The sequence below is a fragment of the Rattus norvegicus genome, chromosome 6, assembly GCF_036323735.1.
Source record: "Rattus norvegicus strain BN/NHsdMcwi chromosome 6, GRCr8, whole genome shotgun sequence".
Lineage (NCBI taxonomy): Eukaryota > Metazoa > Chordata > Mammalia > Rodentia > Muridae > Rattus > Rattus norvegicus.
Genome location: NC_086024.1, coordinates 99,424,149 through 99,440,888, shown reverse-complemented (window position 1 = coordinate 99,440,888; position 16,740 = coordinate 99,424,149). Strand labels below are relative to the sequence as shown.

The following is a 16,740-nucleotide window of genomic DNA, read 5'->3' as shown; positions in this document are numbered from 1 at the left end:
TGTTCTTCTGCAAATCCTATACTTTCTAAACCACTGTGGTGTGTGCTACCTTGCAACACCTGCTCTGTCCCCCACTCACAGTGCTCTTGTCTCTTCTAGGTCTTTCAACTTAACATTAGAATGGACATTAGAACGTTCTTGAATGTTAGAATAAGCTTGCTATGTTTGCAAACAGATGTCATAGAATCTTGGTGAAATTGTTGTCAATTTGTAGATTGACATAGAGAGAATATGTGTGTTTAACATGTTGCATTTCCTAGTTTCTCAATGTGTTTCTTCATTGTTTTGGATATTCCTTGATTTCCTATTGTTAGCACACCATCATTTTAATGACATGGATTCATGTTTAGCAGACTTGTATCTAAGGTTTCCATTTTCTCCAGAGCCACTGAAAATGGAAATATGATTTTTCATTACTGTAAGTTAATTTTGATGTAGCTTTTTGAATGCTTCTTTGATACCCAGCTGTCATCTATTGTTTTTCTTAATATGTCAACATGTCACCTGAAGTGGCGTGTCTATTCATCTCCTGTGTTCGATCAGCCATGACAGGAATGAGATTATGTTCACAGGATTTGGGACTTTAGTCGAATTCTTTGAGGCTTTGAGAGACGTCTGAGAGCCTCTGTCACATGTAAATCCTGCACATTGGTGACAGCTTCTCCTCATGGAGCATTCTTACTTATTCCGGTACTCATGGCTATTTTCTTCGAGATGAAATTGTGACAAGTTTGATTTCTAAGGAAAAAATGGTATTATTGACATGTCTAGTTTCTCCGCTGGGTATGCACTGATGACAAATTCCAGTATGAATAATTCATGAACTCAAATTCAAGACAGGACTTTTTCCCCTTTGAACTATCTTTGTAATGTCACAATGCTGCTTTTAAATGGTGATCATTTAGTATTTAGGGTATTGAAGACCAAAAATCTGTTCAAAAGAATTTCTTAAACATAAAAAATAAAGATTATTTAGGTATTCTACTAAATAGGACTCTGCATGTAAGAAAAGTTTGGTTCCAAGGATATTATATCATCTGGTCATCATAATATCACATGTAGTGCTAAGTCCATAACTCAGTAGCTATTGGAGTTCAGTGCTTATTTTCACATCTTATCAATGGCATTGATAAAATCCTAATTAAAACAGGTAGCCCTGCATTGTAATAGAGACTGTCATTTACAAATTATTCAAGAAAAACCACTTCCACTATGAACGTGAAGACGGGCTTCATGATTGCAAAGTTAATTGAACAATTGTAAAATGATCCCATTTTCCATTTAATTTGACCTGTGTGGCACAAGACATTTTTGATTAACCTCTGTCCCCACATGCCTTCAGGTAATATCTATTATTTCCCTGGAAGCTAGATTTGTGCTGAAAAATGGAAGCCTTCCTTTGTAAATTTGGCTGCTTAATAAGTTTGTACTGGTTTTCTGGTAATAGAGATAGGCAACCTCCATCAGAAATTATCGGGAACTATTTTTGATATAAACTCAAATAGTTTTCCACCTGTAATGGGCTCGATATGTGCACATATCTGCACATATAGTTATGGAGTGAAATTAGATACTCAGGCCACTCAAACATGCTAGTCTACAAATGGCACTACCTAATTTTGAACAAATTGAGTTATTGGTTGTGATTTTTGTATTGGAGAATGTGAGTAGTGATATTTTGAATGGCATTTTGCCATAGAAAAGTCTATACGCAGATGCACATACGTACATTTAAATCACACATAGGCAGACAAATGAATTCTATTTATTTATTTAAATACCATATCAGTGTTACTGGGGTCAAGATTTTTAAAATGTATTGACATCTAAATCTTCTTCAGTGCCTTACTCTTTTCTTTAAAATGACTATCTTAAAAATTGAGAAATAGCTTATGAAATTCACGGTTCAGTGGTCTTTAAGTTTATGTACAAGATTCTATAACTGTTACCAGCATCTGATTCCAGAACATTTCATTATTTTCCAAAAAAAATTCTATCCCCTTTTGGGGATATCTATCCATCAGTCTTTTGGGATCCACAGCAACAACTTCTTGTCTCTATGAATTTATATATCCTAGACCGACCATATAAGTAGCATGACATAATTTGTGCTCCTCTGTGGTTCTATTCTTTTACTTACCTGGTGTTCATGTTGTAGCATGTTCTAGTATTTAATTTCACTTAAAACTAAGTAATATATTGTACACATTTACCACGTTTTAAGTCACTTAATCAGTTGGCATGTATTTGGTTTGTTTTCTGTGGTCACAACTGTGACAGTGGACTTCATATAATTGAACCCACATAGCATTTTCTAGCATTGAGTTATGTGACTTTGATAAAGGCTGTCCGATTATATGGCTGACAGACACTGGAGCTGATTCTAATTTTAGACCATTGCTGGCTGATGATCTCTTATCTGACATGGTTGGCGATGGATGTATTTCAGAGTTTTGAACTGGTTTAGTTTTGCTATTTTGTGTAGATTTTTTTTTATCACTTGAGTTTCCATCATTTGACACTTGAAATTCCAGACCATGAAACCCATAACATTATGTCAGTATTCAAATAATTTCAGATCTTGTAATATTTTGGAGTATAAATTTTTTAAATTGGGGATGTTCTGCACTTTGTATGACCAAAGTCAGCACGAAATCTTTGTGTATGTCTTTCTGAGAGTCTATTCTCTCTCCATGTACCTTGAGCAGAACTGATGGGTTGCAGCATGCTAGATGTCTAGTTTTATTGCCTCTGACCCGAGTTCTGAAAAGGCGTACCACTCTACATGTAGTTCAGACTACACAAGAATCTTATTTGCCCCAACGTCTCCCAGAGACTTGGTTATTGTCATTCTTTTACACTCTAACCAAATTGATTGATGCTCTGTTATGCTATTTTGGCTTAAATGCTTATTTTTTCACACTTAATGACTCTTGAATCTTTCAAAGTCTTTTCCTTAGCAGTTTTATTCTTTCATTACTTTAGCTTATTGAGAAATAAAAGACAGGAATCTACATTGAAAATGTAAGATGTAATGCTTAGATATATAAGTGCCTTGAGGAGTGAGTACCATGACCAATGAAATTACAATATCACTGTATTAATCTATCTCTCTCTCCTCTCCTGGTTACTGCTTGTGTTAGATATACTAATGATTAGTCTCCTAGTAAGTTCTTAAGTACAGTATACTATAGTGTGTCTCTACCACACTGTACATTAGGTCTACAGTGCTAATTAATTTGATGATGGATGACTGAAAGTCTGAACCTTTTACAAAATTTTAAGCATCGTTTTTATACAATGTATTTTGTTTGTAGTCATCCCTCCTCTCCCATATCCTCACAGATCTACCCATCTTCCTTTTTAAGACCATCAATTCTAATTTGTGTTGTCTAAATACTCTTGGGGATGGGCCCACCCCATGTGTGTGGTTGCCCTCTCAAGAATGACACAGTTAAGGAAATTTTTCAATGTCCTCCCATTTCTTCATTGCACAGCATTGAGCCCCATCTTTCTACTGCTTCTGAATTTGAGTTCCTTTTACTCTTTCACGTCCAAATGATAATCACTGATCTGCATTGGTCTGATTTCCTTCACTTAATGTCTTCCAGGTTCACACCATGGTGATTGTCACACATTTCCTAGAGTTGTAAGACTAGTTCAATGTGTGTGTGTGCGTGTGTGTGTGTGTGCGTGTGCGTGTGTGTGTGTGCGTGTGTGTGCGTGTGCGTGTGTGTGTGTGTGTATACTTACGTGAGTATGTGTTATCAGAAAACACTACATGAGCAAAGAGAGTCAAATTTTAGGCTGAAATTATAAAGAACAAATTCTTGAGACCACTAAGGACAGTAACATGAGTGACCGGTGAGAGAAGTGAGTGGACATTCTCAAGAACAAATGTGATCAAGGACACAGAATCTGAACTCAAGGCACATCATTCTCAAACATCCAGTGAGAGGAGAGAAGGGAACAAGGAAACCTGTGGCACTCCTTGCACAACAGCAAGTAAGTCTACAGAAACAGTAGGAAGTCCTAAGGAACTGAAGGTGCAGGGAGAATGTGAGAAAGGGCCTTTTAAAAAATTCCTAAATCCTGGCTGAGACATGGACAGATATGTACATGGAACTCAAAGCTCTCCAGCTGACTCAATGCAAAGACTTTGTACTAAAAAATATGTTTGGAGTTCTAAAATCACCATATAATAGTTGTACAGAATAGTGAGTGTCCTTGCAAGATTTTCATACATGTTTCTGGCATACATTGACATTTTCCTCTCACTGCCCTCATTTTTATTTTATAGGACTTTTTGTATTATATATTATATATGACCTATTATATATTACATTATATTTATAGTATATATGTGAACATATATATATACTAAATATATGTATTATATGCATACCATATAACACACACACACACACAAATATATAGCAAATATGTATAGATACACAGAGTTTCCCTCAGTCTGAGCTTCACCTTTTTTATTTGGCTGTTTTTAGATTATTTTTTCTGTACCTGTTATATGCATGGTATATTATTATAGTCTGTATAATTTCAGAGTTGGTAAGATGAAATCTAACCCAAGCAACTTAAGAACGAAATGACTTATTTTAGTTCATGGTTGCAGAGAATTCATTTCAGAGTGTCTTGGACCCCATATCCTATCTAGGATATCATGGTGGTGGCATTATGTGGTGGAGTAATGGAGAAGGAACAAGATTTCCCCCACCCCAAGCCCACAACTCTAATAACCTGCTTTATCGTTGCTGATGTTACCAGAACCACAGCAATGATAGTTTGGACAGCTAGTGACCAAAAGCCTAACACATGGGACATTTATGGAAGCGTTTCATGTCAACGTCACAGTCCAGCCTGTGTGCTGCTGTCTATACTTCAGTTGTGCAAAACCTGCTGCTGTAAGAATATTCTAAAAGTGTATGTGCACATATAAATTCTCAAATAATATACTTTTTTTCATCTGACTCCCAGATCCCTAAGAGTTAAATTATTCAGCAAACTATACTAATAGGGACAAATGTGATAACCAGTCAAATATTGCTATCATTTTAAACCATCTACAATAACATACTGAACTATTCTTAGTAGAAACATATTGATTAGGGTCTGCGTTGATAAATGTCAGTGCATTTGGAGAGTGCTTTTTAACTTACGTTCTTTGAAGCTTTCTGCCTTTATGACGCACTGTTTTATACCGTGTTCTTTACTGATTTTACACACACACGTGCATACTCACATAACATATAACGTGCATGAATCTTACATTTGTGAATGAAAATGTTTCAGTGTGATTTCATTAGCTCACCTATCAGTGTTCTAAAGTAATTTTCCTTTAGTGTTTCCTCCACTTAATTATCTTCAATATCTGTAAGATAACTTTCTGCTTCCTCTCCTGAGTACTTGATTCTTAGATCTATAAATACATGTGTATATCTGTATATATGTAAGTGTAGACACACATATGGAAAATATATTAGTTTATACAATGATATCTTATATCTTGGGGAAATTAAGGTTGAAATATAAAATAGTTCTGCGTACACAGTTACTCATTTATGGCCTCATCTGAGTATCTTAATTTTGTATATTTGAGGCTTGTTTATAGTTCTCAGATTATAGATCATTTGGGAAATGAAGCTGATATGAATCTATATTTTTTTGGTTGTATTCTCTAGTTAAAAAACAATATGCTTATATAGACTATGGGCACACTTACGCTCAGGATTTGGCAACTCTAATGTCTGTTTCTCCCAGTTCTTTTTGTTAAATAACATATGTTCATTAAATAATGTATGTTTGCCAAGAGATAAGTTGAATTTTCACACAAATTTTCATACTTTTCTTTTTTTGAGGAAAACAGTATTTATTTGTATATTTTTGTGTGTCAGCCAAAATATATAAAGACTGATCATTTAAAAAAAAGTCAGAGGAGGAAAGAGAGAGAAGAAAAGGAGGATGTCGGGGTGTTACGTGAGAGAGGGAGGAACTGGGAGGAGAGGAGGGAGAAGCCATGATTGGAATGTTAAGTAAATAAATTTAGGAGGAGGGGAGGAAGAGGAAGAGGAAGTAGAGGCAGGAGGAGGAGGAGGAGGACGAGGCCACTGAACCCGGAACCTCCGGAAGAGCGGTTAGTGTTCTTAAGCACTCAACAATTTCAACCCCTAAATTAAACCTTAAAATTAAAATAGTATAAAATGCTAAATTGTGAAAGTGATATTTTCAATGAACAGTCTGCACACATTCACAAAGTGAATATTCATGTGCAGCCGCCATTCCCCCAAATCTACTCCTGAACCCCAGAAGTTCCTTTGCACACACTCTCTAGGCACTAACCTATTCTGCCCCACCCCCACCAAGACTAACTTGTATCTTAACATTCAGCCCTAACAATCAATTTTGCCCTTCTTTGCCCTTGATATGAAGAGATGATGTAGCATTTCCTCTTTGTGACAGGCTTTCCCACTCAGCCTCATGCTGATGGGGTCATCTACTAAGTCTAAGATTCCTTCTTACACTTTCATTGCTGGATGCTAGCATACTCTTTGAACATACACAATGTCGGTATTGATAGCAAAGTTTTTGCATATGTGGGTGATTTTCAGCTTGGGCCAATTATGATGCCACAAATGGAATGACCTTGTAATCTCTCCTCCCCTCCTTTTTTTCTATTTTAACTGATGTCATCTATATGGATAGATATATCATTACAGATATTTGTGTTTTGTTATGCATATACCATATGTAAAATTCTTAGGTCCTAAGGCATACATTTCCAACCGTAACTAACTCTCAAGCAATGAAGCTTCCAGCCCTGGTTTTGACCATCAGCAAAGGTGACCCTAAAAAGTTGTAGCCAGCAGGAAATTTATTATTTCTATTCTTCTGGAAAAATTAATCAAATATATTAACATTTTTCTTCCTAATTTTCTAAGATTTTTTTTTACATGAGGAGAAAAGTATTCTTTATTTAGTGAAAATACAGCCTATAAAAATGACAAGCGAGATTGGGATCAGAACAATTATATATATAGTAATTGGGTTTGTGTGTGAATATCGAGGTCATAGGACAGTTACATGTGTTCTGGGGATCAAACGCAGGCATGCAGGCACATCTTCGGGCTTGGCAATCCATGCCACCTATTGCATCGGTGAAAGCAAGGTCCTAGGAACGTCACTGGATGATCTCTCTCTATGTCTGCAATAAGAGCCTAGCTTCAGTATTGGAGCCTGTTCTCAGGAAATTAATCTCTGAAGTGAAACCAGTGGGTTTTGACTTATGATTCTTCACTGGGACACTCTTAAGTCGATAAAAATGACTTTTTACTTTTAAATAAGGGAAGTTAATTTGCCTTAGTGGCATTTCATTACTTTGTTACCGGCTTAATTCCTTGGGGGTCTGACACCCTGGAGACTGGCAGATGAACATCAGACACAGCTTCTGCTGTTCTTCATGACCTCTCTCTCTCTCTCTCTCCCTCCCTCCCTCCCTCCCTCCTCCTCTCTCTTCTTCCCTCTCTCCCTCCCTGCTGCTTCCTCTCATCTTTCTGTCTGTCTCTCCTTCTCCCTCTCCTCTATTTCACTTAGTCCCTCTCTCTCTCCCTCCCTCCCTCCTTCCCTGCCTTCCTCCCTCCCTCCTTCCCTCTCTCTTGCTGCTCCAGTCTCTCTCTCTCTCTCTCTCTCTCTCTCTCTCTCTCTCTCTCTCTCTCTCCTTCCCCTTCACTCCACCCACTGAACTTTTCCTCGAATGAATGAGCCATATATTTGTGAAACACACCAGTTGTTTTTTTTCCCAGTCTTAAGGCTCCTTACTTCCAGGAAGGAGCATAAAAATGTGTTATGTGTAATTGTCACTTGTCTGACTCCCTCCACTGATCTCTCCAACTTACTATCAATTCTCTGGGACTTCTGGGGAGAGATTAATTAGCTGTGCATGACTGAATTGTATGAAAGCAAGGGAGGCTTTTGAAGAGTGGTAGTGATAGCCAAAGCCTTTTGGAAGTCCATTAATGTATTTGTATAGTCTGTACATCCTGGGGGGAGGGGGATAAGGTCATTCTTACATGTTTACTAGTATTTAAAGCTCTAACATTATATATTACCCTGATACACTTGTAGATTATCAAGGGAATTTAATATCTCAGAGCCCTGTCCTTTTCGCTGCCTTGTGGCCCTGTCTCTACCTGCACACTGGGAGTTTGTTCTAGGTGTGCTGGTGGGGGTCAGCCTGTGAGCAATGGGCTATCGATACAGACAGAACTCTATGACTAAAGCTCACTCTCCTTCTGCTCCCTACAATATGCAGTTCTGTTTTTCCTTTCACACGAAATTGCCTTTCCCCTTCACATTCATCTGGGAGATTTAAGCATTAGATAGAGTGTTAAGAGCACACATGATTCTCTCACACACAGCAGGCTCGAGTAACTTGGTACACTTTTGCTGAGAAGCAATTTGGAAAGGGTCTTAAAGATGTTTTTATATTTTACATAGTGGTTTTCTAAAGCCCGTATTTTGATGATATGATATAGGCAGGGTATTTGTAGTGGTCGATTTATGAGACAGAAAACTAGAAATCCTGCCATCGAATTACAACATAAGGTTGAAGTGCACTTTAACTGTGAGGGAACAGTCTGCAGTGTCTGAAAATATGTTTTTGGGTAAGCATTTTGTGCCACGCCCTCTCATAAAGGCATGTAGCACTGTGCTTCTCTTGTGTGTCTTTCTACCCCTCTTTCTTTTTCCTGTTGTTAGAAGTTTCAGTACCATGTGTTTATATATTGTGTATGCACATGCATGCACATACCCATGTATGTCTGCATAAGAGGTGTGAACTCAGCCAGAACATGTCAAATACAGAGTCGAATGCTAGCAGCAAACCACTGAACTAGGAATTAGAGAAAGGACTGAAAGAGCTGAAGGGGCTTGAGACCCCTTATGAACAACAATGCCAACCAACCAGAGCTTCCAGGGACTAAGCCACTACCCAAAGACTGACTACTCATGGACTGACCCCATGGCTCCAACTGCATATGTAACAGAGGATGGCCTTGCTGGGCACCAATGGAAGGAGAAGCCCTTGGTCCTTCCAAAGTTGGACCCCAGTGTAGGAGACTGTATAGGGGAGGTAAAGGGGGTGGATGGGGAGGGGAACACTCTTATAGAAGGGGAGGGGAAGGAGTTAGGGGGCTGATGGACAGGAAACCAGGAAAGAGAATAACATTCTAAATGTAAATAAGAAATACCCAATTAAAAATGGGAAAAATAAATTAAAAACATGGTAGATGGCACCTGATGAAATATAAAAAAATAGATTAAAAAAAAAGATGTGTGAACTGCTGAGTCACCTCTCTAGTCATCTTTTTTAACACCAATGCCCAAATCTATCCTAAGACCTTTTCTTCTTAATGAACCTCATCTTTGCTTTTAAAAATAAGTATTGCGTGAGTTAAATATTGATTATGCACTTTTGAAGAATGATAGTAGGAAATAGACTTCGGAGATTCAAGTTTTATGGAAATGACAATATAAATAAGCATATATCATGTAAAAGTTCAATATCTTTAATGGCCTCAATTATTCATACTGTATACAGTAAATGATAGAGAAAACTATGGCTTTAAGGCATGGCAACAGTAAGAGAGGGGCTGCAGCAGACTCTAAGGACAGTCATTTCCTCAGTGGGTCTGGGTGTAACATCATGGCTCCTGGATCAACTGTTTAGACATCTTTTCCTAAGGTTCCCAGCTAATAATACCGTAATGGTTGAATGCAGTGGAGGAAGGGACCCAAAGAGAGGAATATTTATGACATCCTCATTAAGTATCTAGCTCAGGGCCTTTTATCTGTAGGTGCCAACTTTCCTTCCTGACGAGAGATAACCTCTGCTTAATAAGTCACGACGGCATAAGGAACTTATCAACAAGTTCTTGTGCCTTCATGTTCATATCGAAGTGTGTGGCACATTCGTGGGCTACATGCAAGTGTTTAAATATATAAACAAATTTCTAACAACATCTTGGCTGCAGTGGTAGAGATGGGAAACTAGTGCTTTTCTCTCACAGTATAGATTTGATTAACTGAACCTTAAATTCTTTTTAGAAATCAGTATTATATTCTTGGAGTACACAAAGCACCAGAGAGCATAGAAGGCACAGGGCTCCTATTTTGTTCCTGGTTCATCTTTACTTGGAAGCATGTCTTAAAAGCTGAACTAAAGAGTTTTTTTCCCTACTATTTGCTGAGAATGACCTCTGCGAACGACACAGCCTTTAGGACAAACATTTATCTTATCTGAAAATGGGGCATTGGACCAGAAACAGTGATTTTTCAACTGTGCCCAATTGTAAGCTCCAGGGAACACGCATCGCGATAGTTTTTCTTCTAGACATCGAGGACTTGTGTAACTCTGGCAATTTAACCAGGGCTCGAAATCTATGGTTAAATAATGACTCAGTGTATAGTATACGGAGTCTCAGTCCTTAGAGCTTCTCCCAGCCAAAGCTACTTACTATTTATTTATTTATTTGTTTGTTTGTTTGTTTATTTGTTTATTTAAAGCATAATGTAAGAGTTCATTAGAAAAACACTAAAGCACTATTTCAAAGTGGAAAAGTCAAGGTTTGAAAGTTCTGCCAATAAGTTCATTTGTTCTTTCTTTCCCTCCTCCTCCTCCTCCTCCTCCTCCTCCTCCTCCTCCTCCTCCTCCTCTTCCTCCTACTTCTTTTTAATTATAAGAGCACAAACAAATCACAACAGTTCCTACTCTCTGGTTTGTTTTCTGTACAGTCCTGCAAACTGACTATATTGTGTGCATTTGTCAGGGAGGGGTGAAGGTGAACCGACTGGGTAAAGTAAGTGATGATGGGATCTGCCAATCAAGAGGAGAGTATGTGTGAGTCATCACCAGGTGCATGGTGACATCAGAATGATGAGAAATTGTTCCTATGGGACAGAATGAACGGTCCCACCAAAGCCCAGCAAGCCTGGTTAGAGCTTTGCCTTTACTTGGTGGGGAAGCAAGCCATGAATGATTTTAAGAAAGCAGAGATAGCATGGTCATATTTATTTTACTAAGAGTTCTATAAGCCACAGTGTGGAGATTAGACCCTCGGGTTCTGGGAGAGATCTGTTGCCACACTACTTGACCTTAAGTTTAATGGCTATCATAAATAAAAGTATTTTCGGGTTCAGAGTGTGGCAGTCACCTGTTTTTCAGAGTTGGTTTGCAGTGTTATGAAAAGTGATTCCTTAAATAGTTCATTGCTCTTCCAAGGGAAAATTTATTGCTTCTCTTAATTAAGAATCTGATTTATTAATATGCTAACACAATGAAGGGAGACAGAATGCACACTGGAGAGGAACAGAAGTCACTCTTGTCCCAAATCTTCTCCACTGCAGTATAATTTCATTTGCTGGGGACTGTGATACCACCAAGATATTTCTAGGTAATTAGAAAATCCACCAAGGGGAAAAAAAAAGGATGTGACCGTAATGGCCAAAGGCACCTCAATTAGAATTACTGTGCTATGTGTGAGAATTATCATGAATGGTATTTCCATTCTGACACCTAAGACCACATTTTTCTTGCCTATGGAAGTTACAAGTCTCTTAATTTCCTGGCCAAACAATGATATAGATCTATAATTCTGAGAGCACACACCATGTTAGAACGATGGCTTGTCTGAGGATGGAGAAGGAGCTTGTTGTCACGCATGCCTCTGCTTCGTCTATTTCAACACTCAGCTTAACTTGATGCTCTATGGGCAACTGTGCGGTCAATCAATGTAATCACTGAAAGTAGAGCATGAGAGCGGGCGGGGCGGGCCTATAATCCCAGCACTTTGGAGTCTGAGGCAGGATTGCCATGAGTTTAAGGCCAGCCTTGTCTACATAGAAACTCAAATCAAGACAGATAAAAATAATAAGTAATTACAATCTAAAAAAAAAACAGTAAAAAACAGTGTCTTTAGTATCAAGAGTGAAACAAAACACAAAGTCATCGTTTAGTAAATAGATATTCTAAGATAGCAATTTCAATATCCTAAAAAATTAACTAAAATGGCATAGAATGACTGTTTCCACGATCAGACAGATGTATCCGCGGTTAAGAGCACTAGCTGCTATTCCAGAAGACCAAGGTTCAATTCCCAGCATCCATATGGCATGACATCTGTCTCTAATTCCAATTCCAGAAGATCTGGTCCCCTCACACAGACATGAAAGCACATAAAACACCAATGCACATTAAAAAAATCATTTTATGAAAGACGCAGAGTTTTGTCACCAGCATCATGAAAAAGAAATAAACTGTTTGGAAAAAGAATTGAAAGCAATAAAAATCCTATTGGTAAATGGATAAACAAAGAAATTCATTTTTCCCTTGTGCCATTTGGCGTAATATTTATATGCACATATGTTTTAAAAATATTTTATATTTTCAACTTGAAAATATATTAATGTTAGCCTATTTTTGAAGCATGTTCAGATTTATATGAAAGTATTTCCTTAATTCTCTTTGGAAATTTAATCAAACAACCTAGACTTCTAACAGAAGTTGAAGAAAATGGATTTTGCAAAGAGCTAAAACAACTACAGGAATATAATGCTTAACAGTGGTAATAAAGGGTATCATTTCTTCAGCTCTGTGTATGCAGGATAACTTAAATTCTTACTGTGAATATATAATGCCAGTGCTCAGTATCCTTAGCTCACAGATGAAGCCTGGAGCGATTGTGTAAAACACTCTGGACATAGAGCTGGTAAATGATGTGGCTGAGCCCAGGCTTATGCCCTCCTAAGCCCAGCCTTAGGACCTCATGCTGTAAGTGTAAGTCAAGACTCATAGTCAGCTTGTGGTCCTGTGTCCCTGCTATTGTAATTTCCTACCGCATCGTGACGGTCTCTTCATGTTTTTCTTCTGAACTCACTGTTAGCTCCTGTACAAGAAGGATGACATCTGTTTATGCATGTCCAGGGATTTAACCAATGACTCATAGTAGAAGCAAAGTAAGTTCCTGTTGATTGATCAGTATTGTCTGGCTCCGTAAGGACTGGTACACTGACCATCACCATTGGACGTTGCTATCTTGGGGAAGTACCAACTGCTTTTTAAGCTCTATTAAGGCATTCCTTTCTTCAAAGTAGAGACATTTCAGAAAGGCGAATGAACTGATGGCCATGGAATTTGAAAGATTATGAAAACAAAAAGTCCATGGAGACAGTTGTGATATGAAATAAAATGTAGCCTAGGAAAGATAAAGAGAAAGAACCCAGAAAGCACAACTATTTGCATTGTGTGATGGATCTTCCCAACAGAGAAGTGCCAGTGTTACATTTATGGTGAGACAGAAATACTAGGAATATTCATAATATTTCCAAACATGGGGGAGAGCAGGAATCTAAAGTTAGAACATGAAAAAGAAAATAAAGAAAACTATTCTACATTAACTAGTATTCATTATAATTGAATGGGAAAATCAGCTTAGCATTATCTTTGAAAGACTGAAATCCTATCAAATAAAACTTCATTAAACTTAGTTTTTCAAGGGAGTAGAGGAGAAGAGCTTTCACGTGTATCAGCCAGGTGGGCAGTCCTGAGTTCTGTCTCTGGTTAGCTATATCATCAGGCATGGTAGCTCCATTTCTCACAGAGAAAGCATTGGCAGTTAATCCCCGCTGTGGTGAAGAGATGGCATTTTCTTCAGTGTTGTAGCCACTGATAAGCACCGCATGCTCCAGTATCTAACCTCCCACTCACACTCATACGGGCAACCCTAATAACACCATTGCACCCTAACCTGAAAGTCGGAGGGACACTTGTTACAAAGAAGAAGGTTCAGCAAGAAAAGGAGGGGATGAGACCAGCTAAAAGCCATGACCTGAATGTATGAATCCGTAAGAGATTAAAAATGAAATCTAAACAGTGATGATACTCTCCATCTTAACATAGGTTTTTAAATGTTAATGTGAAAGCTATAGTTAGCGAAAGCTCCCTACACCTTGCTGTCCAGGCTTCTGCTATTTGTCCCTCCTCCAGGACACCTCGACTTTGAATTCTGCCACTCCCCAAACCCAGCAACCTATAATAAACTTACATGCACAAGACTGTGTCTGTCCTGCTTAGAGATATGTCCGGTTGCCTGTGCTTCACAGAGGCCTGATGCAAACCCTTTTCTATCCTTGGACAGTTATTTGCTTATAAGAGGAAAATCTTTCAGAATGAAGAGACACTGAGAGTGGTCTTATATCAGTCTTTAGAGTGTTGACTTCATTTTCTTATGGTCAGCTAATATGTATCTGCTTACTGTCTGTGAGCTAATATGTATCTATTTATGGTCAGCTAATATGTATCTGCTTACTGTCTGTGAGCTAATATGTATCTATTTATGGTCAGCTAATATGTATCTACTTCCTGTCTGTACTGACATAGCATTCATTCTTGATGTAGTTATAAAGTAATGTTGAATCATTGGTTGGATTGATATGAATGTTAACGTTTGGTGCTGGTTGGCTTTGAGGGTATTAACTTTTATTTATTTATTTTTATAATTTAGGTTTTGAGATTATAATATTATAATCACATCATTTGCCCCTTCATCTCTTCAAACCCTCCCATATCACTCCTTACTTTCTTCCAAATTTGTGGCATCATTTTCTATAATGGTTGACATATATTTTGCATACACATACACACACACAGATACACAGACACCCACAGACAGACAGACACACACATATATTATGATATATATATATAATATATATATATTATATATATGCACACTAAAAATGTTCCTAAATAGATCAATACAATCTGCCCAGCTTGTATAATGTTACTTGTGTGTACATGTTTTCAAACACCAACCATAACTTTTTTGCCAAGATTCTTTCTGACCACTCCAGACACTATTGCAATAGGAAAACATTTCTCAGTGTTGACTACATGCTGCTGTGCTGTGACACAGGCTGTGTTGTGATGTTTGATGCTGTGATGTCCATACTTAGATAATACGTCTCACCAGACTTCGGTTTCCTCCAGAACAGGCCTGAGTCTGTGTAACTTTGCCTTCCAGGCACCTAGCACCTTGTCTAGTGGACATAGTCAATCAGCATTTGTTGCGTGGTATCATTTTCTGCTGAAATAGACCCTTTATCTTTCCCATATCTTACTCATTTCTCACTCTCTTCAGGTCCTCTCCATCTGCCCCAAGGACATGAGAGCTGACATCTGTGTTCATCTGAACCGGAAGGTTTTTAATGAACATCCTGCATTCCGATTGGCCAGCGATGGATGTCTGCGTGCCTTGGCAGTGGAGTTCCAAACCATTCACTGTGCTCCTGGGGACCTGATTTACCATGCTGGAGAGAGTGTGGACGCCCTCTGCTTTGTGGTGTCAGGGTCCTTGGAGGTTATCCAGGATGAGGAGGTGGTGGCTATCTTAGGTACTGTGAACTTTCCTGACCTAGTGACAAATGGGGCACAGTCCTTACATTTTAGCTTCCCAAGCTTCTAAACAGAAATCCTCTCTGTTTGGTGACTTTGGAAACATGGTCACTAATGAGATGATGAATTTCAGTGGAAACGGGCCACTGTTTCAGCAAGAACATTAGTCTCAGTCACAGCTAACAGGGAACACAGGGCCGTGTTACATTCACTTATACAGAAAGTGAGCACAGCCCAAGGGGCTTTGCACACTATTATTGGAAAGTGGGAATTTACTCTAGGAACCGTTGTCAGATGAGTAATGGAGGGAGTTGGTTTCAGGGGGCAACAGATCGATTCCGTTCAGCCTTTTTCTTTACAGAAAAGCCAGGCAAGGCTGGAAAAAAGTGTGAAGGCTTGCCCAGCTGGTTAGTAACTGGTGAGGGCTGAGTTACATCAGCCTGCTCCCTACTGTTCTCCTCATCACAGTGGGTGGGTGAAGTATAAAAAGGATGGTGTTGAGGAGGTTAATAAGGCTCACAGGAGTGAGCACACTGGGAAGAAATTAAACTTAGGCCCATGAAGCTGGCTCCATCCATCTGTTTTCACAAACCAGGAAAATTAGTTAGCCAACAATTTATTCTAAAATTCAGACACTCAGAGGAGGTGATACTCCATGAACTTGACATCATCATCATCATCATCATCATCATCATCATCATCATCATCATCATCCACAAGTTAACGTATGCAACAATGTAAGTGTAATGTGCACATTTTGGCAAGCAAAATTGCTGAATGAACTTGTAGATCACTTTCTACTCCAATGTCTGCAGCAGGTTCATGGGATCTACATGGATAAAACAGGAAGGAAGGAGAGGTCAGAGGATATCACTCCTGTGTTTTTGTCAAGTAAAATACCTTAGAGTCACATAACATCAACTCCATTTTGATCACATTTTTCATGGCTTGTGTCTCATGAAAAATGAGTTCAATCTTTAAACTATTGGATTTTTTTTAAACTGATATCAACCTACCATAGCTTGACTGTACTGATTCTCCTAAGAAAAAGGCTGACTGATGGATTTTAGAAACTACAAAGGCAAACATGAAAACTGACACAGAATCCAATGCAAAGGAAGAAAGAAAGAAAGGGAGAAAGACAGAAAGAAAGAAAGATGAAAGAAAGAAAAAAAGAAAGAAGGAAGGAAGGAAGGAAGGAAAGAAGGAAGGAAGGAAGGAAACCTGATTTCAAAACTTACAGTTACTTGGAAAAGACAGAGTTTAAAATGGAGAAA

General features: G+C 38.4%; 1 protein-coding gene across 2 annotated transcripts in view; it reads left to right on the top strand.

The window, feature by feature from the left end:
- The window catches only part of Kcnh5 (potassium voltage-gated channel subfamily H member 5), a 292,910-nt gene that overhangs the window by 202,968 nt on the left and 73,202 nt on the right, over positions 1–16,740 (top strand). For both annotated transcript variants that reach the window (XM_039111744.2, NM_133610.2), the window contains 1 exon segment: positions 15,210–15,462. In XM_039111744.2, coding sequence (XP_038967672.1) covers positions 15,210–15,462 — 253 coding nt within the window.